General features: G+C 41.9%; 2 protein-coding genes across 3 annotated transcripts in view; both read right to left on the bottom strand.

Moving 5' to 3' along the window:
* LOC110393047 (pituitary tumor-transforming gene 1 protein-interacting protein-like) overlaps window positions 1-22,859 on the bottom strand; it is a 37,959-nt gene extending 15,100 nt beyond the window's left edge. Inside the window, exons 1-5 of the mRNA XM_021385463.1 lie at window positions 22,737-22,859; window positions 8,102-18,639; window positions 5,580-5,632; window positions 3,118-3,226; window positions 1,664-1,772 (exon numbers count right to left, since the gene is read on the bottom strand). Of these exons, the coding sequence (XP_021241138.1) occupies window positions 1,664-1,772; window positions 3,118-3,226; window positions 5,580-5,632; window positions 8,102-8,216 (386 nt within the window). The 5' untranslated portion in view covers window positions 8,217-18,639; window positions 22,737-22,859. The remainder of the gene's footprint in view (window positions 1-1,663; window positions 1,773-3,117; window positions 3,227-5,579; window positions 5,633-8,101; window positions 18,640-22,736) is intronic.
* CLDN12 (claudin 12) lies at window positions 18,882-26,320 on the bottom strand. Of its 2 annotated transcripts, none has more exons than XM_021385461.1 (3): window positions 26,132-26,320; window positions 23,967-24,033; window positions 18,882-23,035 (listed from the first exon to the last, which is right to left on the bottom strand). In XM_021385461.1, the coding sequence occupies exon 3, from the start codon at window positions 23,011-23,013 to the stop codon at window positions 22,276-22,278; it is 738 nt and encodes a 245-aa protein (XP_021241136.1). In that variant the 5' UTR covers window positions 23,014-23,035; window positions 23,967-24,033; window positions 26,132-26,320; the 3' UTR covers window positions 18,882-22,275. The 2 variants fall into 2 exon arrangements, with proteins under 2 accessions (XP_021241136.1, XP_021241137.1); XM_021385462.1 differs by lacking the exon at window positions 26,132-26,320 and adding an exon at window positions 25,367-25,688.

Below are 26,370 nucleotides of genomic sequence, written 5' to 3'. Positions count from 1 at the left end.
ACAGATCTAATACTACACTTTTACAAGTTTTCATTTTTCCAATTAATACCCAGCTTTTTTGTGGAAAAGGAGTCCTCAAATCCAAGGAAGTAGAGAGCAAAAGAATTCCTGGTGAGAATGAGTGTGTCTAAAGCTACTAATACCTCAGACTGCAGTGTAATAATACATTCTGAATCTTCCTGAAATAAGCTGGACCCCACTTTGACAAGACCTTTAAATCCTCTAAGTGTCAAAAGATTAAGCTTGACACCTTTGGAGTAGTGGCATAAGATGACTCTCAACTAACCCTCTATTTTTAGAATTAGATGTTACAGTAGTGATTGACGACTTAGCTACTAAAACTGAAGTCTGACACAAATCTCTTTTTTCACAGGAATCAAGCTCTATTTGTTGGCATGTCAGCCACAGGAGCCTATACAGTTCTTCTGCAGAGGAAGCTGACAGATCTTACATAAAATCTAAAGCAGTTTTATACAGTCCTCAGGGCTTATCAGCACAGGGCTACAGAGTTAGAGATTTTTACACTGGGATGGATCTGCACTAGGACAGACCAATCCTACCAGCAGAACAGGTACATGCATCTTCAAGGAAAAGAGGAAGGAATAACTTTTTTTCCCTCTTTTTTTCATGAAAGCCACAGATGTACAATTTTTCTCTGGCTTGAAGGACAGCACTCAACAATGCACAACTGCATAAATTCTAACAAAAGAATCAGACAAGAACAATGAATTACATGCACTTGAAATTGTACAGAAATTGTTTCAGATCAAGAAATGAGGGTCCACATTTCATTCATATGAGAAATTCTGAAGCACAAAAGGTACAGAGCTGGAACTACACTGCCCAGAAACCTAAAATTTCACTGATGCTAAGGAGAATAACATGATGTCCCTATAAACATGGCCTTTCAGGTGTTTCACTAGGAAAAAAAGCACTGAGTTTGTGTGTGCTAGCTGCTCATCAACAAATACTTCCTCCTTCAAAAGGACATTAGCCAATTAAAGAGGTACACCAAAAAAGTTTTACTCGTTCTCCAAGGTCAAAGGGACATTTAATTCCTTCAGTATTACTCTACTTGAAAATAAGTCACTCATCCTTAATATCCTAGAGCAGAAGAGTATCATCTTACATTTAGAGTATTTCATTGAATTAGCAAACACACTGGGATACTGACAACCCACCAACAGACCCTGGAGCAAACTCTGGAGCATGGATACCAAATACCACAGGACATTGTTGTTCAGTCATGTATTCCCCACCCGATCCCTTTTCGCTCGCCTTAGAAGACATCATTCATTCTGTAATCACAAGAAGTATTTATTTGGCCTTTTAAATATTTCATGTGCATTCTTAATAAGGAAACGTAAAATGTAGAATTGTAAAGCAATAGCTTATTTTAAAAATACATCTGTGATTCTATCTATAACATCACTTCACTGTCATTCCAGCATCGTTTCCAGCGTCATTACCTGTCAGTAAATATCTATTTGTAGTCTTTTTCAAAAAAATAAAACTGTGACCAAAATATGCTTCCAAATTAGAAGACTCTTAATATGTTGGAATGCAAAAGGTTGGGGGTTTTGTTTTGTTTTTGGTGTGTGTGTCTGTGGGTAGGGAAGACCGGCACCCAAAGTCAGTGAAGAAAACAAATATACATACTTACCCCTTGAAACGCCTTCTGCAGTAACAGCAGTAACAGCAACAGACTGCTATGGACACCAGAATGATTCCAGCTACTACAGCTATGGCAATAATTAAAGCCTCAAAGTTTACTGAAAAACATAAATATTTCAACTTGTTAAACTCCAGCATTAACATTTACCTTCCTGATAGTACTTCCCTCTCCTTCCCAAGCCTTTTTTCAGATCCATGTATAAAAAAAAACACCCTACCCCAATCAGAACTCCACACGTCACATTAGAACTTCGCTATTATGCATTATCTACACTGAAGAGATTTTTTTAATTGCTTTTTACACATACAAAATTATTACAACTCATTCTGTAATACTTTATATTATATCTATCTTCTGGTGCAGTTCCACAGTTCTGTCCTCCCAGTAACCACCTCAGTCACTGCAGAGTGAACAAAAAGAAGTTATGTAGATGCAGCAGTGTACAAACATTACAGGCAGCAGCAGTTGATAATGTGTTAATACTTTATTCCATAAAAAACTGTAACTGGAAGCTAGTCATTTGCTTTTGAATTTTGAGAGCTGCAATATTTACCTTTATTTTCAGCAAAACTGAGCCAATACTTGTCTCTTCATTTTCAAAGGAAAATGAAGACGGCCACGCTCACAGATTAAGTTTCCTACTAAATCTGAAGGGGAGAGCCTCAGTAAAACTAGACCACAGAATTAAAGAATCACAGGGGTTGGCAGGGACCTGAGGAGATCATGGAGTCCAACTCTCCTGCTAAAGCAGATACCCGACAACAGGTCGCACAGGTAGGTATCCAGATGGGTCTGGATATTGACCACAATGTGCTGCCGCATAGAATTTGTAAAAAAGATCCCAGAAGCAAATGCATATTTTTCTGGGTTTTTTTGTTTTGTTTTTTTTTTTGTTAAACTTCTACCATTTTTGCCAAGTCCAGAAACACAAACCACACAAGCTAGAAATCATTTCTCTATTAAAAAACAAACAAACCAACAACCAACTTGTCAAAAGCACCCTTAGTATCGGTAAATATCCTTCATCACTCCTTCGCAAAAGGACACAGCACAAATGTCCTTCCCTACTGGGTCTAGCTGGGATGGGATTAATTTTCATCACAGCAGCCTACACGGTGCTGTATTTTGGAATTTTGGCTCAAACAGTGCTGATAACACACCAACAATTTGGCTACTGCTGAACAGGTCTTGCTCAGCATCTAGGCTGCTCTTTGAGTTGCTTCTGCTGCAATGAGTAGGCTGGGAGCGGGCACTGCTGGGACACCTGTCCTGAGCTGACCAAAGGAATATTCCACATTCCAAACATAACCACTGCCTTTCCCCACCCCTCCACAACCCTCCCAGTAAATTATCAGGGAAAAGCGGCACTAAGTGTCAGTCTCACTTCAGACAAAGCATTCTTGTAGATACACCCCTACCGTAGAGGTAGAATTAATACCTACTCCAGCAAACTCCCCATCGAGCATTTGAGAGTGAACATAACGAAGACGGTGGAAGAATGCTTCTTACAGGATAATCAATACAAGTGTTGTTGGTGAAACACCAAAGGCACTGTGCAAAACCAATGAAGAAAAATTACTGATCTTCAGAAAACAATTTATAACAATAATTAATCAGTTATAAAGCAATTTACAATCAAGTGCTCCTCTCCACAGACAAAAGTATGATGCAGCATTACACACTGATAGCATCTTGTAGTACGGAACCTACAGAAGTTCTGGCACAATTCCAAAGTAAGCCTAATTTGAATTTTGTACTTTGAGATAATAAACAAGTACTTATACAGGTCTGAAATCATTTTGGAGACATATTAAGGTACTCAGAACACCTGAGAACAAAAAGGCTTTGCGTTTATATTTACCAAAATTAACAATTAACCGTGTAAAGCAAGTAAGTCAAATGGAGGATCACAACACGAAGGTATAACTCTCTTAAGACATCAAGCAATATCTACACATTATCTTGTAACAAATAAAATTTCTCAGATTTTAATGTAATGGTAATCTTATAGTAATAAATATTTATCTTAAGTTAGTTGAGTGTCAGGATTCAAATGCTCTCACCAAAACTCTTACACATTATTCCTTACAAAAACAGTACATTTAAAATGAAATGCAACAGCATATCCATAACAATACCAAGCATTCAGAACTTTCTGATAGAAACATGAAAAAATAGGTATTCGTCAACTCTGAAGACCAACTCAATTATAATTAAGATAAACATCTGATTATTTTGAATTATAACTCCATTGAACTGAATCAGTTTGGATTTTTATCTATTCACCAGAAGTTTAATTTTCATTTTTATCTGCTGCTATTACCTATATAAAGCACTTTACCTAATTCCAGCAATCTTTTGCTTTCATAGTGCTCCAACAAATGCCAATACCTTTACTTACAGCCTTTTTCTTCTTTAAATGTACATGTGAATTGTCTGAATTAAGTCTACAGTCACCTCTTCAAGGTTAACACTGATGCTATTGCAGTAGTTGCCCTGAATCATTCATCATTCTGTCATCGACACAAGACTGGTCTCCATCATTGGTTTGACAGGTTCTGAGAATAGTATATCTGTAACTGCTACAGTGCCTTCAGAGCACATAGACATCTAAAGGACTTTTGCCTCTCACAAGGTGAACACACAGCTCTCGGGTTAATAAAGTGGTGCTCATGTGCCAGTCTTGGTCCTCACAGGCACCAGCTGCAGAGCATATTTGAAGGGACAGTCATATCAGTGGCAGTAACGAACATTTAATCTTCAGTGACCCATATTTCCTGTTTCCTACTTTGCATTTTTGGAGATGAAGAGTTCTTTATGCAATGCCAGGTTTATGATGACAAATACAGAAGTCCGCCAGCCCACAATCAATGGCTACATCAATACAAAGTAATTGCTTTTTTTTTTTTTAATTCAGAAAGATACATAAATACATGAAACAAGCATAAAGCAGATAAGTTTGGATATTTCTCAATTTTCCCTTGTGAAAGTTTTGCAGTAACTTATGTAATTGCAGGACTCCTGAAGCAATTCTTTTCAGTGACATGTAAGGTTAGAACTGGAGACACTCTCTCCCATGGAAGCTCTCTCTCACACTGCAAGGGCAGACACATTTGGGTATTTATCACAGCTTACCATACCATGGACCTACAAAGGCTTTGAGTAAAGGACATAGAATCGAATTCCACTGATTTAAACGTCTACATTACAACAGTCTCTTTGGAAATCTAAACACTTTGCCAACAGTGATCTAGTCTGGCAGTGGAGAGGCCAGCATATCTGAACATCTACAATGCACCAGTCCAGTCCGCTTCAGTTGCATGCACTGCTCAGGACATCTCTAGAAAAAGGCATTTCTAGCTTGCATCATTCCTAGCTAGCTCTCATTGTCTGGATACAAGAAATGCAAGGCATTTTATCCACCTATGAGACAGTTTACTCAGCTCTTCTATAAGATGGAAACACAACCAATGCTGCTGCTTGTGAAGTGAGGGCAAGAGTCACAACCAGGAGCAGCGACTTGCTCAGTTGCACTGTGGAAGCAGCCAGCAGCCACAGCAACAGGCAGCCCACGTTCTACTTAGGCAGTGCTCTCCAGCCAAGGCAGAGAAATGCCCTGAGCAACTGACCAGACCACAGAGCACCTGGAGAGGGAAAGCACAGTGTGATACTGGGGGTACGAAGGATATCAGGAGATCACTTATACCAACTCAAAACCAGACTAGAACCTACTGATCTGGATCTCCTCTTACTAAAGGTAGTTTAACTAGGTTGTTCATTTATAGAAAACAACAACCAAAAAAAACCAGCCAACCGAACAATGCACAACTCAGCTTAATAGGAAGTGGAAAAGCACTAAGTTCTCAGTCAAAAAAAAAAAAAAAAAAGATGCTTAAAATCTTACCGAAACATTTTTTAAACATTCTTCACAGGACCTCTGGGAAAACTCTGAACATGCTAGAGAGGAAAAAAACAACCACAGGTATCATATTTATGTTTATTGATTAACATCAAATGTTTAACACAATATTTAGTTCTTTCCCCTCACACACACTACTAGGTACAAGCAAAAATTTTGATTAAGAAAGGAATGAAGTTGTTACAAAATGTAATGCTACCCCAGTAACTGGAAAAACAGTTTCATTCTGTTTTATGCATTTATCTGGGCTGCTTAACTTAGAAGATCCACTGATCTCCCACCAGTTACAATGTTCCCTTCAAGATTGAAGAACAGAACACACCTTCTCTCAAGCTAAGGAACACCCAGCCCTTCCAACTCACCTGGAAACAGCACTATGTGTATCGGCACGGTCAAAAAAAGAAAGTAACTTTGAAGTTTTCAGATTCAAACAGATGTTTTCAAGGCACTACCATAATAACTTTATTAGAGGAAAAAATTGTAAGGCATAGCACTGCTACCAACAGTAACACATTTTTTTTTAGACATTCGTCAATCATTCCTTCTATACTGACATACAAATTAAGCGTGAAACATCTAACATGAAATAAAATGAAGAACTGTTATTACACAGCAAGCCTGGTTTACCAAGAAGCGGAAGCAGTATTTGATAAGTAGTATCATTTTTACTGGAGTGTCATACCAAGAAGCAGAAGTAGTATCATTTTTTCTGAAGTGTTTTACTTAGTGTAACACACCTTGCACTGAGCTAGCTACAGTATCAAGATTATACTCTCACAGGAAAATAGACAAAAACTATCACTGTTTATGCTCAGTTTTCTTTGTTTAATGACTAGAATTCTGCCAGCACGTACAGGAATTGTAATACCTTAATTACTTGTATGACTTCACCTTTTAGGGAATGTACTCACAGATCTGTGTAACAACACAGATAAAGCGCAGAGGCTCGTCCTTCACAAAATACAGGTACAATGGAATGCACAGACAATTAAAAAAACCCTTTGTTTAAAAACATCACTCCACCTCTCTCCTCTCAATATGCATGAAGGCAGCATATACAAAGGGCTGTGTTTTTTTTTTTTTAATATTACGTTATTTTTTAAGGAAGACAAGGCTCTGAAACACTAAGAACTGCCTTGTAGCCTCCAGATCAGTGGCCCTTTCAGAAGGAAGCTCTTACTATGCCACTAAAAAGGAAAACAGTACAACTGCTCAGATAGACAGAAACCTTTCCACACTTACATTATTCATAGGTAGTTTATATTAATTTGTTTTTTATCTACATTCTGAGTTTAAGCCATTCTTCTCACCTACTGGCATAGTTAGAAAAAGTACTCTTATTGCCCGTCAACTTTCCTTTTGCTCCAGTAACCAAGCCTCATAGAACATCCCTCTTATAGGGATGTTTGCAAGCAGAAAACAAGACAACCTTTGTAGCCCATCTTTGTGCACATCCAACTTTGCTGAACTTCCAAAACATTGAACAGCACAGCATGCCAGGCCCTCCAGCCACAGACCGCCCATCAAACAGCCTTCTTGCTCTTCATGAGACCATCACTTTGGTAACAGAGTCACCTGACAGTCAGCAAGGCCTTATGTTTTTCCAACTGCTCCACTTTAGGATTAAAATAAGACTATAAAACTACTCATATGACATAGCAATCCAGCCTTTCTTTTTCACCTTATTTCTAGCACTCATTCCTTAAAGGTCATCGAATTTCTCCACACATGATCTCTCCCTGTATCAACAAACTTTGTGCCGTGAGCAACCTCCTGAAGTCACATGGAGATAAAAACATAGAAAAAGTTCTTTCCTTGGGAATCCATAAGAAACCTTACTGCCAACTCAACGCAGTTTTTGTCTCAAACCAAATTACTTGGTTTGGTTTATGTTTCCATTAGAAAGAGACTACTTTCTAATGGGAGCTGTTAGTAAGTTCCTTCCTAACTGTTGGGGAACTATTGAGAAACTGACTGCTCCCTTCCTTTGCTGCCCCAGGTCTCGCCAAGTCGGATGTTTCTTTTCAAGCACAAACCCTTCTGTAAAATAAACGAGACTCCTCAAATGGGACTCCAAAAGCGGGTGTCACAATCTACAAAGGAAATTCAAACGTAATGCAGATTAACCCAACCTTTCTGCTCACATCTGTTAACACCACTCAAATATGAGGAAGCACTTCACCAACCGCCTTCCCAAAGCGGCTATGATATAAACGACCCCAAGAAAACGAACAGGTTGGAACAGCACGCACGGCTTCCTCTTCCTATCAGCGAGGAAACAGGGACGGCAGGACCCTCAGCCAACCCCCCCGAGACCCCGTCACCCGGGGCCGCCCACCCCGCTCTGTGCCGCGGGGGCTGTCCCGCCCCACCAGCGGCGGAGAAGGGCGTGGGGGCGAGGGCACCCGCCCCTCCACGGGACGCTTCCGAACGGCGCCCGGAGGCCTCGGGGAGAGCTGTTCGCTTCCCGCAGCTCCCACAGACCTTCAGCCGCCTCCCGCCCTTACCCTGCGCCGGTGCCGGCGGAGCCGTGGTGGCGAGGAGCCCCTCGGCCATCCCGGCGCGACCCCAGAGCAACGCCAGGCCCAGCAGCCACAGCGCCCGCAGCCGCTGCGCTCCCATAGCCCCGCGCACGCCCAGCTGGCGCGGAGGGCGGGCACTGCGCGTGTCGGGGCGGGCGGGGCTGAGGGCGCGGGCCGCCTCTCACAGCTCGGCCCTTGGGGTCTGTCTGACTGTGGGTTCAGCTTTCAGCGGCTGAGCTTTGTTAACTTCTCTACCGGATCAGGAAAAGGAAAAGGAAGTTCGATACTGGGCAGTAGGTAGCCAAGGTACCAGTGTAGGTTTCTTAGTGCTGAATGACTGCATCACATAGAGAGGAAATGTTCACAGAATTACAGAATTGCTGGGGTTGGAAAGGACCTCTGGAGATCATAGAGTCCTGATAAAGCAGGTTCCTACAGTAGGACCTCCAGGAAGGTGTCCAGGCGGGCCTTGAATGTCTCCAGCAAAGGAGTCTCCACCGCTCCTCTGGGCAGCCTGTTCCAGTGCTCTGTCGCCCTCACGGATGGAACTTTCTGTGTTCCACTTTGTGCCCATCGCCTCTTGTTCTGTCACTGGGCACCACTGAAAACAGCCTGGCCACAACCATTTGACTCCCATCCTTTAAATATTTATAAGCGTTGATAAGATTCCCCTCTCAGCCTTCTCCATGCTGAACAGCCCCAGGTGTCTGAGCCTTTCCCACACACGAGATGCTTCAGCCCCTTAATCATCTTTGTCACTTCCTCCAAGAGTGGCTCTGACCATTTCGGTCAGCAGTGATGCCCATTGCTTCTGACCCTCTTTCACAAATTAGGTGGCATTTAGACCAGTCAGTTTTGCATCAAGATGTCATTATGAAATCAGTTTGAATGTAGAGGGAGCAGCTCTTCACTGTTTGAGCCTTTGAAAATGCACTTGAGCCTTTAGGAGGAGTAAGATGAACATTCTTCACAGAATTTGACTTTGCCACTCCATCTATCTTCAGACATCTATTACACCTTACTGTGGAAATTAATCTCCTAAAATCCCCTGCAGTAAGAGATGAGTAGTTCCAGAAAACTGTTCAGAGGGAAACAGGCTAACTGCTAGTAACTTGAGTGACTTAGGGAACGAATCTTGTCCCTTGGTTCTAAGATGGGCTATTGGCCTTCAAAGCTGATGTTTATCACACCAGGATGGCTTTGTGAGAGATCTGGCAGTTTTAGATTGGAAGATGCCCTCACCTTAAATGAAATTTCAACCTATATATTGAAGACTTACTTGCACTTCACTTAGCCTATGTCATCTTCGGATTTCTGCCAGCAGCACTTGCATTTCTGCTTCTCTGTTTTCAGACAGTGTTTGAAAACCAAAATCAAAGTGTGAGTGAAGGCACCATATGCAAACCAAGGTGGTTTTACTTGAGCTTAATGTATGACAATAATGATTCATGAGTTCTTCAGCCTCCATGAGTTGGCCAAAGGCCAAGTTTTGCCATGTGTTAAAGTCCATAAATCTTTATACTCAGAAACACTTCTTTTTTGTGTTTCCATATTCTTAAGTCACTAGAAACATGCTCTTGGAATAGCAGAGGCACACAGACGCATGACAAGCATTATCAAGGGTACAAAACTGCTCACATACATTGGAGTAATTTAATAAACTGCAGCTAATGAATCATATGACAGAGATGTAGAAAGTCATGACACAGAAAAACTGAACGCAGAGCGGCTGCCTTTTCTAATACAAGACCTAAAGTGTACTGAGCAAAATTATCAAGTAGGAAATGAAAAACAAAAGTCCTCAGAAGAAAATAAGGTGCTTAAAGTACAGCTAAGCTGTGAAACTGTCTTTGGATGTTAAGGACACTTAAGTTTAGATTAGTCCAAAAAGATTTTTTAGGTTTTTTTTTTTCTTCTCCATGAACATGTCTGTTTACAGGTTTTGAATAGTGAGATATCACCTCTAGTTCAGAAAGTCTCTGAGCCACACTGCCAGAAGGCATATGCAATTGCCAAGGAAGATGCATTATTTGTTTGCCTTGTTCTGACATTCTTCCTTAGGCATCTGATGTTAACTGCCCTTTCAGGCTAGATGCTGAGCTAAAAGTGCCCTTGGAATGACTTTATATAGCTGTTTTCATTCATTCTCTTTTCTTTTTTCTCAAACTTCTGTTATATTCCATATATTTTTGATTAAATGCACTGAATTATGTTTGAGGCAGGGTGGAAGTCCTCTAGCTATTTTTTTGCATCTTAGTGTCAGGTAATTTTAAGTATGCAGTGAAGAATGACTTCTCATAAGACAGCTCAAGCCAGAGCTTGTAATTTTTCCTTGAAATGCTTCTAGCATGGTAATTCCAAAGGAAATGTCTCTCAGCTGGAGCAAAGAGTTATGGGAGAAGAGGAAATAAAAGAACTTGCTGAGGGCTCTTTGGAAGCATGGCTATATCCATCTTCTCTGCTCTATCCTTCTGGGGGACAAAAACATTAATATAATTTATGAACAGCTTCAGTAATTCTCTCACACAGTAATGAATTAGTTTTTTTCTTGATAAGGTAAGCACTCCCTTGGCAGACGTAAATTCCCAGAAAATGGAGTGTAGAAGATGTGAAAATTGTTCTAACAAGAACCTGGGCTTGGAACAAGCAGTATTTATTAAGATTATAAATAAAATCTCAGAATATAAACAGATTTTTTTTTCCTATCATAATTCCCATATTCATTTCAAATGACATTTATTTCAACAAGAGCTTTTCTGCTCACTCCATAGACTCTGCCTGGGATGTTGAACTGGGTTTGTACAAATGCCTTTTCAGCAGCAGCTTTGTCCAGGGCCCATTTTCGTCATCTCTGCTCCAGTTCCTCCCATGTGTTAGAACAGCTGAACGAGCCATCCACTCAGTAGCTGAACAAAGCTGATTTGTTTGTTTTTAGATGGCTTATTTTTCGTTAATACCACTTATAGCAATCTCAAAAGTGATGTAGCAGTTACAAAGTCTGTGTGTGTTTGGTTGATAGCCTTAATGACAGTATTACTGCCATTACTGCACCACCCTGAGTCCGCCCAGCTCATCCTGTTACAATGTACATAAATAATTCAGCTGATAACTTCTGTAAGTGATTAGAATGTAACTCTGTTTGTTTTCTTTGCTTTGTTGGTCTTATATGCTTTGGTGAAAGGTATCTTATCTCAGCAAGAAATTGTTTGGTAGGGTTGTTTTAGTTTGTGCATGGCTGAAGCACAAATGTCTCTAGGTTACATTTTGGAGAATAGTTAGGTCAGTGTTGTTCCCACAAAAGCAGTCTGTGCTTCCCTCCTCCTGAATGCTTATTCTTACATCCAATGAAAACTATGTTTACAAATATATTTATGCTGTCCTGTAGTGAACTGATGCTGTTTAAAGTTTGTTTTTCAGCTAGATCAGCCTGGGTCACCGAGCACATGACCACGTTCTTGTGCTGGTACAGCAGAGAAGGAATTGAGGGGCACAACTGATATCCCAGGGAGGAAGAAGGTCCTCTAGTTTTCATTTACAGGACCAGCTTAAAAACATGTTGATTTGATATTAAGGCTTCATTGAAGTAATGCAAGAACATATATATGAGCTCTAGAACTTTGTTAGAAGAGGTGCTATGATTAAATACCCACATGGAACAGACCTGAATGTGTGCCATCCTTGTGAGGATGTTCAGTTTTTAATAAATCAATTCCTTTCTTAAAATGGGAAGTATTAATAATGCCATTTTATAGAGAAAAGGCTCCACAAGTTATTTTTCAAGGTCAAATAAAATAGAATCTTGCGGGTGAAAATCTTCCTCGTCTCAATCAAATAACCACCATTCTATAAATAATCTTCACTGAAACAGAACTCATAGAGATCTTAATAGTTAGAAGTAATAAATATCATAAACAGATTAGCTTCAGTCCTGCAAATACACATTTCATCAGATATTTTCAGGGATTAGAACAATGCAGTATAGAGACAAATTGATATACTTGAGGTTTTGCAATTTTACTATAAATACAATGACCCAACTTAACTTTCAGGCATACCCTGTTATTAAACTGTCTATTAAACGGTCTTAATAAATTCAGACATGATTAGCTGAACACTACTGGGACAATTAAAATAAGCCATTCCTCTCAATTGATGTGGGCTCCTGCTGTCACGGAACTAAGATTTGCACCCACAGTGCAAAGAGAGAGCCTAGGGGTATATTTCAGATCAGTTCAGTATCTTTGCTAAGGACGGTGGTATGTAGAAGCTGATTTTAATTTGCTTTTCATTGCACAATACTCACGTGACCACAAACTTAATGTTTAGGGAATAAATATACTTCTTAGAGAGAATCTACATAATGACTCCATTATCTTGTGGCTGTAACAGAGAGATAAAAATGTTAGTCTTGTCAAAAAAGGCATATGGTGAAATTCTTTGCTCCCCAACTCCTGCAGCTCACATTACATATATAGTTTTTATAGCAGAGGAACAGTTGTGAATACCAGTGTTAAGTGCACTATTTGGCAGGACAGTTAGTAGTACTAAATTGCAACGTAATTGAATTATAGTCTGTTGTTAGATTTATGGTAATACTACTACACCCAAAATGGCAAGCCATGTGCTTCCAAGTTGACTGTATGTCAGTAAAATCTGGCACTGCATAAACAGCTGCTAACATTTGGTCCTCTCTGATATTTCAAGCAAGAGAGAGCATTGAATTTTCTGTTACAACTTGTACTGAACAGATCGGTTCTAGCAGGGCTAACTAATTCATTTTGAAAACCATTGGACTTACCTGGACAAAATTAATTGTTAAGTGCAGCTGATCTTCAATGGAAATAATTATTTGCTTTTTGACTGAGTGTTGTTGCACAAATACATGGACGGCATTAAAAAAAAATGGTTGGGACCTCAGCACACTGCACTGTTCAGATCTCCCAAACAAGATGGTTCTTTGCTGCTGAGGAGTTCCCCTTGTGAGCATCCTTTCTTGCAATGATGTTTTCAGCGGGGTCCACTGGGACTCTCCTGCTTCTCCGCTCAGTTTTCATAGCCTGGTTGTGCTGGGGGATCCCGTGGCACTGCTTTGGCACATGCATCATCCATTGTTATAGACGATTTAAAACTACATGTAAAACATCATATTAACTATGTACAATGCGTGTGTCCTATGTGATCATTCGTGCTTCTGCAAAAACCATTCCTGTGGATCAGTTACTAGCATCCTATCTGCATACAGTTTGGTCAGCCCTGCAGCAGTAACCACCAGGAGCCTGTGGAAGGACCACGTTCTCACCCAGGATGTTAAGTGACAAATTCAGGCATAGGATTTTGTCTTGGCCCTGCAGCTGCTGTCTGGGAAGAGTCTTCAGGACTGTCTGAAATTCCCACCTGAAGCCCTCCTGCAAGCATGGGTCTCTCCCCAGCTTTGCCTCATCTGAGCAGGGACGGGCTGATTAGTTCCTGGACCAGCGGGAGGTAATGACTTCAGGGCACTGAGTGTGCACACAGGGACATCCCTAACATCCAGCTACACCACATTAAGACTTAAAGACAACTTGACTGGCATCTATACGTCTCACATACAACTTAACATTCCTCAACTTTTGCTGCAGCATCTCTATAATTGAAAACTGTGCTGAACAGCATTCATCCAGCTGTGAAATAAGATAAGCAACTCGTGATTGCCTGCGGGATGCATTCTGCACTGTGGTTTAACTAGGCCCAGGCTTTCCCCGGGAATGTGGCTGTAATGCCACATGGATCATTTTGGCTTGGTTTCTGCTGTTTAAAATTGCCATTGCTCTCTAGAGAAACCTATTTCCAGGATACTGTGTTTTTCCACAGAATAAATAGAATTACATATTATTACACATTATATGTAACTATTTATAGACTTAATTGCATGATCTGCACTTATCACTGTTTTTGCCTTATTAAATTTCCTTAACTGGAGCAAGAGAGACTTTGTAGAACTGCAGTCAGCTGGGGGTAGGGTAAACAGGAGCATCATGAAATAGAAAAGCCCAGCAGAAGAAGGGTCTTGTTGCATTTCAGCAATGAATAACTCCACTTGATTTAAGCTGTTGATTTAGCAAACTGACAGAAAATACCCCTTGGCTGACATTTCCCAGCCCTTATCTAACTTCTGGGGGATTTCTTTTGTTAAATCTGATAAAGATCAGCTAACAATTTAGTGCCAGAGTATGGGAGAAGAATTTAACCACACAGCTGCTCTCATTTAGACAGCTTTCTGCACTGTGAGGGGCCCAGCTCTTCTCTTGACAGTTCACAATCTATTACATGTGACTTAACGTACTATTTAACTTGGACACTGGATCTTACTCTCAATACAGTGCTTTTACTGACTTGTCAGCACTTCAGCTTTTCTTTACTCCCTGCAGCACACTCAGATTTGGTTCAGAATACTATATATCAGTACTACAGTCTTTTGAAAGATCATATCTGTCTTGAATATCTCTGTCCTGATTACTTTCAATATAAAGTACTGATCGAATTTTCTCTTTTAATCAGCTGGAGTAATTCAGGAATTGAATACCAATACATCTTGCTGTAGCTTGGGTCTGTCTTCCCCTGCCTGACCCCTTAATGCAAGAACAAGGTGTATTGCACAAAACACCTGGCAAGTAACTAGGTATAGATACTAAGTCCACACCACCTAAGAAAATAAATCCTTTTTATTATTTCATTTGCAGTATAAAATTATCATATTTAAAAGCAGGAGTGCAGCATTCTAGCACATATCACAGAATTGCTTAACCTGGAACCTTGACTGGAGCACTTAGTTATATTCTTCTCCTTTGAAGGAACTGAAATACAGAGACTAAGATCCACAATATAGGCTCACCTGTACTCAAGGTAGCAAGCTTCTGTTTCAGAACTAATAGCAGCCTGAGCACAGGAATAAATCAAAGAAAATGTGTTACATTGCTGCAGTAGAGGAATATCAGTAACAAAATAAAATTCAAAACACTGTAAAAATAGCTCTGGGGGAAAAAAAAATCATTTCCAGGACCAGCCCAGGAAACATGATCAATTTTAGCTTGCTAATGCATGGCAGTAATCAAGCAAATCAGTCTAGGTGTATGCTATGTTATCTGTGATAAACCATATAGAAGCTTTTACAGACCTTCCTGCCTTCTCCAGTACCCTTCAGCAATACGACATCACCTGAGACATTGTCATGCAAGAAGTGACTATTGGAGAGCTATTATGGGGACCCGGACCCAAAGAACTGTTTCAACCAGCCTAGGAAAGCAGGGAGGTGAGCCTGGAATTCTTTGGAGAATGAACTGCCAACAAAGGGCACAGAAAGGGCCTTCAAAAAAAGGAGAATCTTCGAGGGATAGAAACCGTCAAGGACAACCTTTCTTCTCAGGAAGCATTAACTTGGCTAACTTGAGAATCAAACTCAAAAGATGAAGGGTTTTTCATACTTTTCTTACTTCATCATGTATGAACACACAAGCCATTTTCCACCAAATTTATTATTTTCATGTTATCTAAAAGACCCAAGTTCTTTTTCTGTGGTTTAAAAAAATTATGTCTCTGTGCTGTGTTTGAATCTTACTGTAAGTAGGGAAATGTAGCCCAAGCAGATTCTGTCTGACCAGTGCTCAAAATCTCCAACAGGAACTCTAAGCAGATTAGTGCTGAGAGCATGAGAGAATTACAGCTCTCAGAAGACATCTCGAGTGAGGCATAGAGGCATCAGCTGCTACCATTAGTGGTTCTCAAGGTTCTCATAACTCCCTGGCTAATTAAGAGGCAGCCACACGGCATTTGAACATGTACAAGCAAACTAACTGGAACCGATGTACCATAATGAATTATGCGCTCTCTAGCCCAGCAAGCAGCTGAGAAAAGAACTGATGAAAGCCCCACCAGCACCTCAGTATTTCTAAGCAGCAATGCCAGAAGTGTCATGTGCTGTGGCTTCCCATGTGCCACCAAGCTGGCAGCGCCAGCTCTTTCCCAGCCATTAGGCTGACCCTCCCAATCACCTTCAGTGGAAATACCCTCACCGCTGCTGTCATGGAGCCAAGAGCATTTGGTCAGAGTTGCAGGAGGCAGCTCAGAGCTAAGTAGGTCTGGAAGTGCCTGCCTCACAAATGTGAGAAAGAACAGAAAAGGGAATCTTTTTTCTTTATGGCTGGGCTTCTATTCTCAAGGCCATCTCTAGTAGAAGTATAGTGGAGTCAAGCAGAATAGGCAGCCACAGAAAGCAGCAAAATTAGTCTGATTTACCTGCGGCTGCACTGTAAGAAAAATGCCCTCCCACTGAGCTTGTCTTGGGAGGATGTGATTCCATGTCAGCTGCTTCCGGAGGTGATACTTATTAACATAGGCTGTATTTTCTGGTGAAACATTTTAGCATAGCAATCCAAAGAACCCCAGCATTTTATTGTTGCTGAACTCATCAGAGTCAAAACAGTGCAATAAGTCATCCGTTACGCTGTCTTCAGAGATAACACTAAACCATTCAGATTGAACCTATAAGCTAATGCAAATAGGTTAATATTCAGATCTTTCACTAACCAGTATCAGCACGAGTTGAAATTTCTTAGTACATAGTTTAAAGCACTGTAATCTTAACATTTAATTTAAAACCTTTTATTTTTGCTTCATTCCCTTGTTTTCCTTGCCATAGCTCTTTAAGTGAATACAGAAGAAATGAAAGAAAAGAGAACAAATGGAATGTTTTATGTTTTGAAACGTGACTTTTTCCTTGCTAACAAATGTTCCATGTTTTTCTCCAAATGTGACATTTCTAATAAACTTAATGTATTAAGTTTATTAATAAACACAAGGAACTTACAAAGAAAATTCCAGAATTAGCATGGTCTTTCTTACACAAAATACTCTTTAAGTGGGAAAACAAAGATCTCAAAGTAACTCGGTGAAGAATCAACCTCAGGCTCCCATCTTGCCCTTTACTCACACATTCCTGCTGCTTTTGTTGACAGTGGAGCTCACGTGACCAGGAGGGAAACGAGATTAGCTGTCTGACAGCCTGCAAACTAAGTGAGCAGAAGAGACAATAAACAGCAAAAGGAGCCAGAAGACTGGATTTAATTACATATTTTTCTCTTCATTAGGGCAGAAGCTTGGACAGCAGTCTTGCCCTTGCAGTCCAGCTTCCCAGTTTCATTCCTCCAAAGAGACTTCCTTAACCCTCAGACACTCCCAGCTCTCTGCATTCCTGTTGTCCTGTGCTCAGCATTTACAGCTGCTGCACTCAAGACAAAGCCCTGTCCCTAACATCCCTAATACCCGGATGAGCAAACTGACTGGAACACAGATAAAAAGCAGTGCTGAAATCAGAAACCACACGCTCACCCTTGGATGAGGCCTCTGTGTGTCTAGTTTGATGAGTGCTGACATGGCAATGGAGCAAAAACATACAAAAAAAAAAATCCCATATGCTGCTTCTTAGTTGTGGTGCCTCCTCAAAGAAGAAGGGATAAGTAATATTACATAGCTGCTGAATCACAGATGCAAACTCAGTTCTTGTGACATAAACACAGGAAAATCTGCCCTCAGAGATTTGTTTTCAATGAGCAAATATAGGTGGGTTAGCTTTTTAGGAATGTTAGTACAAAAAAATGGGGCACTCCCATGTTTTGGTAGAAACTGAGCTCTCCAGTGAGTTCTGTACTTGTGTCAGCAGCCCATCAGCCCCTAGGCTCGCAGTGGCTCTCCGAACACAGGAGGCCTGTCTGAACATGGAGCAAAGAAGGAAGTGAAATCAGAACAGCAGAGGATATCCAGGCATTTTTCCACCCCCTCAAGTAAGGTGTAGCACCGGCAACTGTGTTATGCTGTGCGTATTCCACAAGAATTGTTCTCATACAAACAATACTTTCCCAAACAGATCAAGCTTACTGGAGTGCCAGTTTAAAATACTAGAAGCCTACGGAGGAATTAGCAGCAAGACTCATCATATCATTATAATAATCCGGACTGTTTCGTGAACTTGCAGTACGGCATCAGCATTTCTAATACTCAGTTTGTACTTACATACTGAATCCCCACAGTGCTGCTGAGCTGGGGCTGGCAGAAGCAGTGCATGATGAAAGAGAAACCTGACGAGCCATTCCTGTAGTCCTGCACTGCCACAAGCCCCTGGGATGCCCAAACAACTCTCACCTGTAAGGCAGCAGCATATTCTCCAGCTGGCAGCACAGCTGGCATATGAGAGGGAAAGAGGACAGCTAATGCTACCACTGCCCTCCTTGTGCATCACCAACACGTACAAAGCAAAGCTTACCAATCTTGGAGACAATTAATTCCGAACAGATGACATTTTCAGCTGCATTGGCAAGTTGCATTGGGTGAGCAATGGCTGAGCAAGCAGCAGAACTTACCCAAGGGAAAAGATAAGGTGTTGGCTCTGAGACAAAGCACCATGCTCTTCTTCATGTCACACTGTTACTTTGCCTCTGCTGTGGGACTGACCAGATTCTGGCCTGGATCCTGCAGTCTGGCCACGGAATCATCTAGATTAAGGGAAAATACTCTTTTCCACTTTAAGAAAAAAAGGAATTCTAGAATTTTTTATAATAAAGTTAAAAGGAAATAAGAAGTAATAGTCAGACTTTCAGAAAGTGTCAGAATTTTTTTTTTAAAGCAGCGGGACTACAAAATTAGGGAGTTAAGAATGCAGTATGTATTATGTATTCCAAGCTGGTTAATCTGTCTGAAACTGCCTGGTAAGTCTGGTGATCAACGTCAAAGCAGATAAAATCTTTCATATTTTAATAATTACTGTTTTCCACAAAATTGAAATAACTGGCATCTGTATGAGAATGTTTTATTAAAAATACATATCTTCTGTCTCACATAAAAAGAATCCACAATGTATGTAACACAACTTTAAAAATTGGACAGGAATTACTTGGAAAAAACAGATTCCCATAACCCAGAGCACCCAACCTCTGACTGCATGAGCTACAAATTAAATTCCTGTGTTCAAGACCCAGAGTGCCCAGGGAGGAGCAGTTGGCCAGAGGCTGGGGTGCCAATGGCTCCACAGCAGCTCTTCCCTGCCATAGGTACGTGCAGGACACACAGGAAGCCCCAGGAGGGCTGTCGCTCCCCAGCCCTGCTGCTGGGCACAGCAGTTACCTTAGCAAGAGAACCACCAGAGTGGCACTCATCTCAAGCATTACAGGTTGGCCACCCCTTCTGTAAACAAGGCAAAAAAAAAGCACGGCACTTCCAGTTAACTTCACTTAGGATCCAGTGGCAATTCACATTAACGGCACTGTTGAAAGAGACTCAGCTGTGCTTTCCTGATACAACACGAAGCAACAGCCTTTTTGATGAATATTACCTTAATTAAAGCCTACACTGGAATCCATTAACTTTTGGATTCCTGCTTTCCACAGATCAGACTTCTGAAAAGACACAATTTACAAAGCAACAAATTATCAGCTCAGGCAGCAGCAAATACTAATTGAAAGTTTACTGCATATAAATCAAAGTCAGAATGCAAAAGAGTTGCCACAGACGTCTGCCGTCTAAACTACACAGAACAAAACACTGGCTGCATTTACTGTCGGAAGAAAGCACGGGCCTGCCAGGCTCTGAAGATGTGGAAGGTTCAGGTTCTTTTAAATTCACTCACAGATGTACTCATCACCCCTCCAAAATGGTCACGATGCTTTGGAAGATTAGGCTCAAAAAGCATTCCAGACGCTGACAATAAACAGACATTTACTGGCCAACTCATAACTTAAGCAAGGCACAAAGAAGAAAAGATGCTGGGGGAAGGAAGCAAAGCGATAGAAAATCACAAAGCAGTGGTCCCTGCAGCAGCAACAATGTCCATGGTGAGACAGCCAGAATAACTGTAAAGCAAAGTTCCATTTTGAAGAAAAAAAAAAAGTGACCTTGCATGGCATTATACATGTTCTAATCCCATACAAACCACGATCTGAATTTTAAAAAAAGATCCTTCATCTAACGTCATGTCTTGAAAACTTAAAGGGTATTATGCTTGTGCAACTTCAGAGGCCTATCTTCTTAAGGAATCTTTATCATCTACAAGACTCCTTAGACTGCTATTTCACCAAGCACGCGGTGTCACCTTCTGGAAGGGCTTGTAGCTCCTCTGGCTGTGCTGAGAACTTACAGCAGAGACCAGCTTCCTCACTTGGTCCACTAGCTTCCGAGGCCTGCCGGTGTGCACAAAGAGATTCCTTTCAATATGCTGTTATTGCACAGATTGTAACACGACAAGATTTCCCCAGGAGAGCATTTGTTCATATTTCTGTTGTAAAGGAAATGAACTGATTTTCAAGACCTTACAGGAGCTTACGGAACTGGAATTAAAGAATTCTTACTTCATTTTAGCAAAGCAAATTTGTTCTGAGATCAATGAAATTTAAATATCCGCTAAACAGAATGCTGCCAATCAAAATAACTTTCCATACTGGCATGACATCTTAAACCCCAAATCTCCATTTGCCAAAATCTGAGGAAGGCATCCTTAACTGTAACAGTGTCCAATGCACTATCATCAAATTCCTGAGTAATTTCCAAGTCCACATCGAAAAGCTCTGATCCCCGAGGGTTGGCCCACTCTGCATTTGAGGAGGTAAACATGACTTAAAGACATGCCAGGTTGGGAATTTCTTACCCTTCCTCATACTTGAAGCTTCTAATAACTCGTGAGCTCACAGCTTACAGAAAATGGGAACAGGACACTTTCTCCAGTTGTGAGGTGAAAGTGCAGGAAACAACTGGATTTTAAAATAGCTCACCGTGAAAGGTGTCAAAAAATAAGGCTGAAAAGGCAAAGTCTTAGTCAGAAATTAAAGAAGCTACAGCATTAAAGTCCAACAACTGCAGACTATAAAACTTCCTGTAAACGGCAGTGAAAAATACACAAACTCATTGTTATTTGTATATACACATTAAAAAATAAATAAATCTAGATTTAAAAATCTCTCCACAGGATCACAATTCCCCTCCTAGAGAGACATTGTTACAGCTTGTGTACAGCATTCTAAAAAGACCTTCCACAGCCTTAGGAATTCTTCGTGGTTTCCCTAATCAATCTGTAGTGACTGACATTTCTCTCCAGAACTGAATAACACTGTAAAGCATTTTTAATTTTAAGCTTGTTTGACTTGCAAATCCATCCTTCAGGTCTTGAAGATGGCCTTCAAATAAAATATTCAATCTTTTGAACAGACTTTTTTTAAAATACAAGTCATCTTTGCTTCAATCTCAAACTAGATCTAGTGAATTTACTAACTTGTTCAAAAAAGACTAGAAATTAAATTCACAAAAGTTTCTAGCCTCCAGTGATTCACAGAATGTTAACACAGTACAGAATAACATTATTAGCTAAATCACTTATTTCTTTCAAAAGCTACTTTGAAAGTAAAAGGTAATTTGACACTATTTGCTACCACAGAAGTTCATAAGTGGGTGGCTTTTTGTGTGCACTGCAAAACAAAGAGCAGTGCTACAGAACTGAATTAGTCTGACAAATCCCCTTTTTAGTCATCCAATCTTAAAATACAAGTGTCCAGATGAAAGCTCTGCAACCCATTTCTTAATCACCTTCCTGCTCCCACTAATAACACACTTCTGGGTATACCAGGTTATTTTCTCATCTCTGACAAGAAACTTAATGAAACCCCTACATCCATTTCCACTGTCTGCATCTGGATAATACGTGGGTGCAAGGGTCCATCTACACAGCTCTTCTAATGGGATCAGAATTTAAAAATGGTTCATCAAAGCAGCAAAGAGGTTCAAACCTGCTTTCATCTCAATAAGCAGAAGGATGAGCAGATATGCGAAGACAATTTGCACGAAGGGATACTACTGTAGTGTCCTATCCCAGCATTAGCAGCAATTTTTGTCTGTAGTGAGCTTAGAGGAAAAAGCAAAGAACCAACCAAACAAACTAAATGTCAAAAACAAAACTACAAAGGCTGTTCGGGAAAGAACACATGAGAACAGCAGAGTTACTGATCTCAAGTCTCCATTGCACTGCATCCTGGGGAAACTGACCTTACAAATGATTACACCCAGTGCAAGGCAGAAGAGAGAATCAAGCCTGCAATTTGCATGGTTTGAGTGAGCTCAAGAATTTGACTTACAAAGACTTTGTCTCTTTAAGAGGTGTGTGTCACAACAGGAATGTCGATTTCTATAGCAGAGAGGCGAGAGCGCGCAGAATATGGCTGAGAGGCGTAGCTGTGCATGCTGGGAGCATGTGAATAGAGGGGCTGCCAGAAAGGAGAAGGCAGGCTCTTACATGCACAATACCACAGAAATAAAAGAACAGAAGTGAAAAACAGACCACCGGCACTGGCAATGGCAATAAATACAGAGATGTCAAAGCTAAAGACAGGCTCGTATTTTCTGTTCAGATAACTGTTGTAAAAAATGACCCAGATTGACGGAGTGAGACAAATTGCACATGCAAGGAGGAACAAGAGGCCGGCCACGAGGTGGCAGCCCGCGCTGTTCACAAGGCATTTTGCCAATTTGACGTTGGGCACGTTTGATACAAAGGCTGTGTTACACATGCCAATCATGCAGAGAAACAGAGCTGAGACGGCAGTAAACATACTCAGTGGAAGGGCAAACTGAAGAACGCGCAAATCCAGTTGATCAACAGCCGTGTACCACTGCGGGTCGTATATCACACAGTCTCTGCTCCCATCAAAGCGAGCACACTTAATCCAGAGTCCGGTGTAAACGGTCACATTCCTCTCGTTCTTGTTGAACGTGTACAGTCTCATTTGCCTCCAGTTTGGAAGCAGAACTGCTGCAAGGAGTCCGGCCACTGACGCTGTCCCACTGAGGAAGGCCAGCACCGTCGCTGCATGAACATCTCTGCAGCCCATGCCTGCCCACAGGAGACGTCTCCTGCAGTTAAATCGAAAAATTCACTTAAAAAAATAAATCAGCAGGGGCAAGTTTATTGATATAAAAATGATTACAGTTGACTTGTGCCAGCTAAATCACGTTGGTAGGCAGCAACACTGGCACCTTCCTTGCCCCATACTCTTGGGTGGTGATAACACTACCGAGTCCACACTTTAATGAGAGCACAGATCATTTCACAGCCCATTACGACTGCTCAGCTGACAGAGTGCTAAATAAGTCTTCAAAACCAAAAAAAGAGCACTTCAACTTGTGATTCTACGCAACATTTCAGTGTGTGTCACTGCGTGGGCTTTTACAGAGACTACTAGGAGGTCAGTCACGGAGTTAGCTGATTTAAGAAGTTCACCTCCCCTCAACTGGCAGCTCCCTCACTGTACCCTAGATGCAATACCAGAGTGCGTGCTCAGTCCTACCACGCTGCCACATGAGTAAAGGGGAACTGCTTAGTACCAGCATCCTTAGGCTGGGCAGGAATGCATACATGGGCAGTAACCCAGAATTTAGATGGGCCAGGTTCAGAGCTTCAAGCTAGTGAAGAAGGTGCTGCTGAGTAATTTACTCTGATTTCTTTTTCAAAAGCAATTAAAAATTCTTCTACATGACTTCTGCTTTTCAAAACCTCGTTTCTGCCAGCCAATCCTGCGTTTTGGTTGTTGTTTTTTTGTTTGAATGAAAGAATTCCGAGTGCTTCTCTTGGGGTAGGAAGGAAAAGATGTAGAAAACAAATTATTTTCTAGTGAGAGGGTATCAAGGAAAAGTGAATTTGTAGGTACGTAAAGCACAATCTCCCCAGCAGGGGAAACTTGTCCCATCTTGCAAATGCTGAAGCTATAATTATAGTGACCATAGCGATAACAAATCCCTGGTCAAGACAGTAAAAAAATAAAAAGTATAGATTCAGTGTACTCACCAGTAGTGTGTTCAAATCAAGAGAAATCTTAGCAGCTTTTAGAACCAAGACAAAGATGTTACTGGATCTAGAAAAGAGAACAAGGAGAGTCAGCATCACATTTGTTTCATGCAATGCCAGCAACAGCGTTTACACTACAATTCAGAAATATGAAAAACTTCAAATATGTTTGCATTAAGCCAACTCCTAGAATTTCCTCTTCCATTTAAAAAACAAAACCCAACCTACTGTTTTCTTTTCCTTCTCCCAAGATTCCTCTCTAGAGGACTCTTTCTTGTCTACCTGTCTCTGTCTTTGGGAAACAGATGAGAAAGGTGGAAAACAACAGCTTTTCTATGGATGTTCTAGGACACAGAGATGCTCACCAAAAAATAAAAATCCATATAGTCACACAGCATGATAGTTTCAGATGTTAGGTTCCCAGCTCCTCTTTCACAGAAGAGAGGAAAAGCTGAATCATTTTTCATGTCAAAGAACAAAAGAGACTCTAAATTGTTTATACACTCATGGGTCTCTGCTCCTTCCTCTACACACAAAGGTTTGAAGGAAAAAGGCAGGAAGCACTGGTGATGGCTTTTCAGTGCCTGTCCAGCATTTCCAGAGAAAGAATCCCCACATGGATCATCTTTACACCCACATCTGGGAACAGCAACACTAAGTTCCAAAACCAGCTTTGCAGGTCCTAATAGGAGAATCACTTCCATACTGGATAGATAGGGTGTCAGACCTACAAGCACATTATTGTGCAACTTCAAGGACCTGAAGGTGAGTTTGCTGTGCTAGCATGCACAGAGACATAAAGTTCACTTTAAATCACCTATGTCAAAACCTGAAACATAACATTCATACACACACGGTCTCCTGGGGTGAAGCATCAAAGAAACTCTCCTGTCAGATCACGAGGCAAGAAAGGCTTTACAGCCTCATGTGACCCCAATTTTTTCAGAGTCCTCCAATATGAATGCTACTGCATGCAAGACACCGAGGGCAGACACAGCCAACTCAGGCATGCACTGGACTCCAGCTGTCAGGCTAAACCACAGCTGCTGTGGCTGAATGCTGCAATTGGGCAAACTACCTTGGCAGGGTGGCAGAGGTCAGCGTCACCACGTTCCGCTCTGCTGAAGCAGAAGTACAGTTTGCTTGTTTTTTTTCTCTGAGTTCAGCACTCAAAGAAAAAAAATTGGGAACATTTCTGAGCAGCTAAGTGCACATTTCTGTGCACTTAGCTACAACCTAAGCTAAGACAAACATACAGATCTCCCTCTGGAGGTTCACACCCCCAAAAGCATCAGCCAGTGCTCATGAATAACCATAATTAAGTAGAAAATGAGTCCTGGCAAACACACTTGTCAGAAGGGCTGTGGCCAGCAGAGTGCCTCCCATTTCCTGATGGATACCTGTGGTCACCAGCTGTTGTAATGCACGTATATAGCGTAGACATGGAACATTTTTCAACACCCAGCTCAGGAAGAGCTCAATTTCTGCCAACACGGAGTTCCTCCCTTTCTCTGTCATGGTTTATGACACCTGTGTTCTCTCTCCCTGGTGGCATTGAACAATCACCAACCTCGGCCACTTAGGCACTAGTCCAAGGGAAGAAAGCTGCTTTGGCCAGGGCAGGTGAGGCCCTTTTCTGCCTTAGATGTCAGACTCGAGGTTCTCCCACCTAATGCATCTCAGAGCTCTCAAAACTGATTCCTAAGCATTAGCAGTCCCCCAGGGACGGATTTTACCACAGCTCCTGTTCTACAGATCCATGTTTAAGGTACTACGAGTTGCGGCTAGCCGACCACGAGGGGGAGACCAGAGCTGCCCCGTTTCCCCATAACTGGAAGTGGCCGATACAGAGTAACTGCTGCCACTCAACGCTTTTCTTCTAAAAATCCCTCACGCGGTTCCAAGTTCTACAAGAACCCTATTAAAAATGAAACCCAGACGCAAAAGACCAGACGTAGCATCCTTAGCTAGCGCACGGGGAGCTTTAAGAAAGCCGACGCGCCCTCGCCAGCCGATGAGGACAGCGGACGGCGCCGGGCTGCGCCGAACGGGACCGCGCCTGCAGCCCCGCAGCCCGGCCGCACAGCGCCCACCCCGCAGCCCGGCCTGCCCACGGCCGCGCGGCTCCTCGAGCACCGAGCCGCCTTCACCTCCCGGCCGCTCACCTCGCCGTCAGGGCGCGGGGCCGGGCACAACGGGCACCATAGCCGAGCTCTTCCCGCCGGAGCAGTCTCTTTCCCCTTCTCCTCGCGCGAGGCCGCGGCCCGTCGCACTGCGGGATTGCAGTCCGGCGCCGCCGCAGTGCCGGCCCCGAGCCCTGCCCGCGACTACAGCTCCCAGCGGCCCCGCGCCGTCCCTCCCCTCAGGGCGGTGCCCGCCCGGCTGCCGCCGTCGCCTGCGCGGG

Source organism: Numida meleagris, chromosome 2 (genome assembly GCF_002078875.1).
Source record: "Numida meleagris isolate 19003 breed g44 Domestic line chromosome 2, NumMel1.0, whole genome shotgun sequence".
Classification (NCBI taxonomy): domain Eukaryota; kingdom Metazoa; phylum Chordata; class Aves; order Galliformes; family Numididae; genus Numida; species Numida meleagris.
The sequence above is the reverse complement of the archived record's forward strand: the minus strand, read 5'-3'. Positions and strand labels throughout refer to the sequence as shown.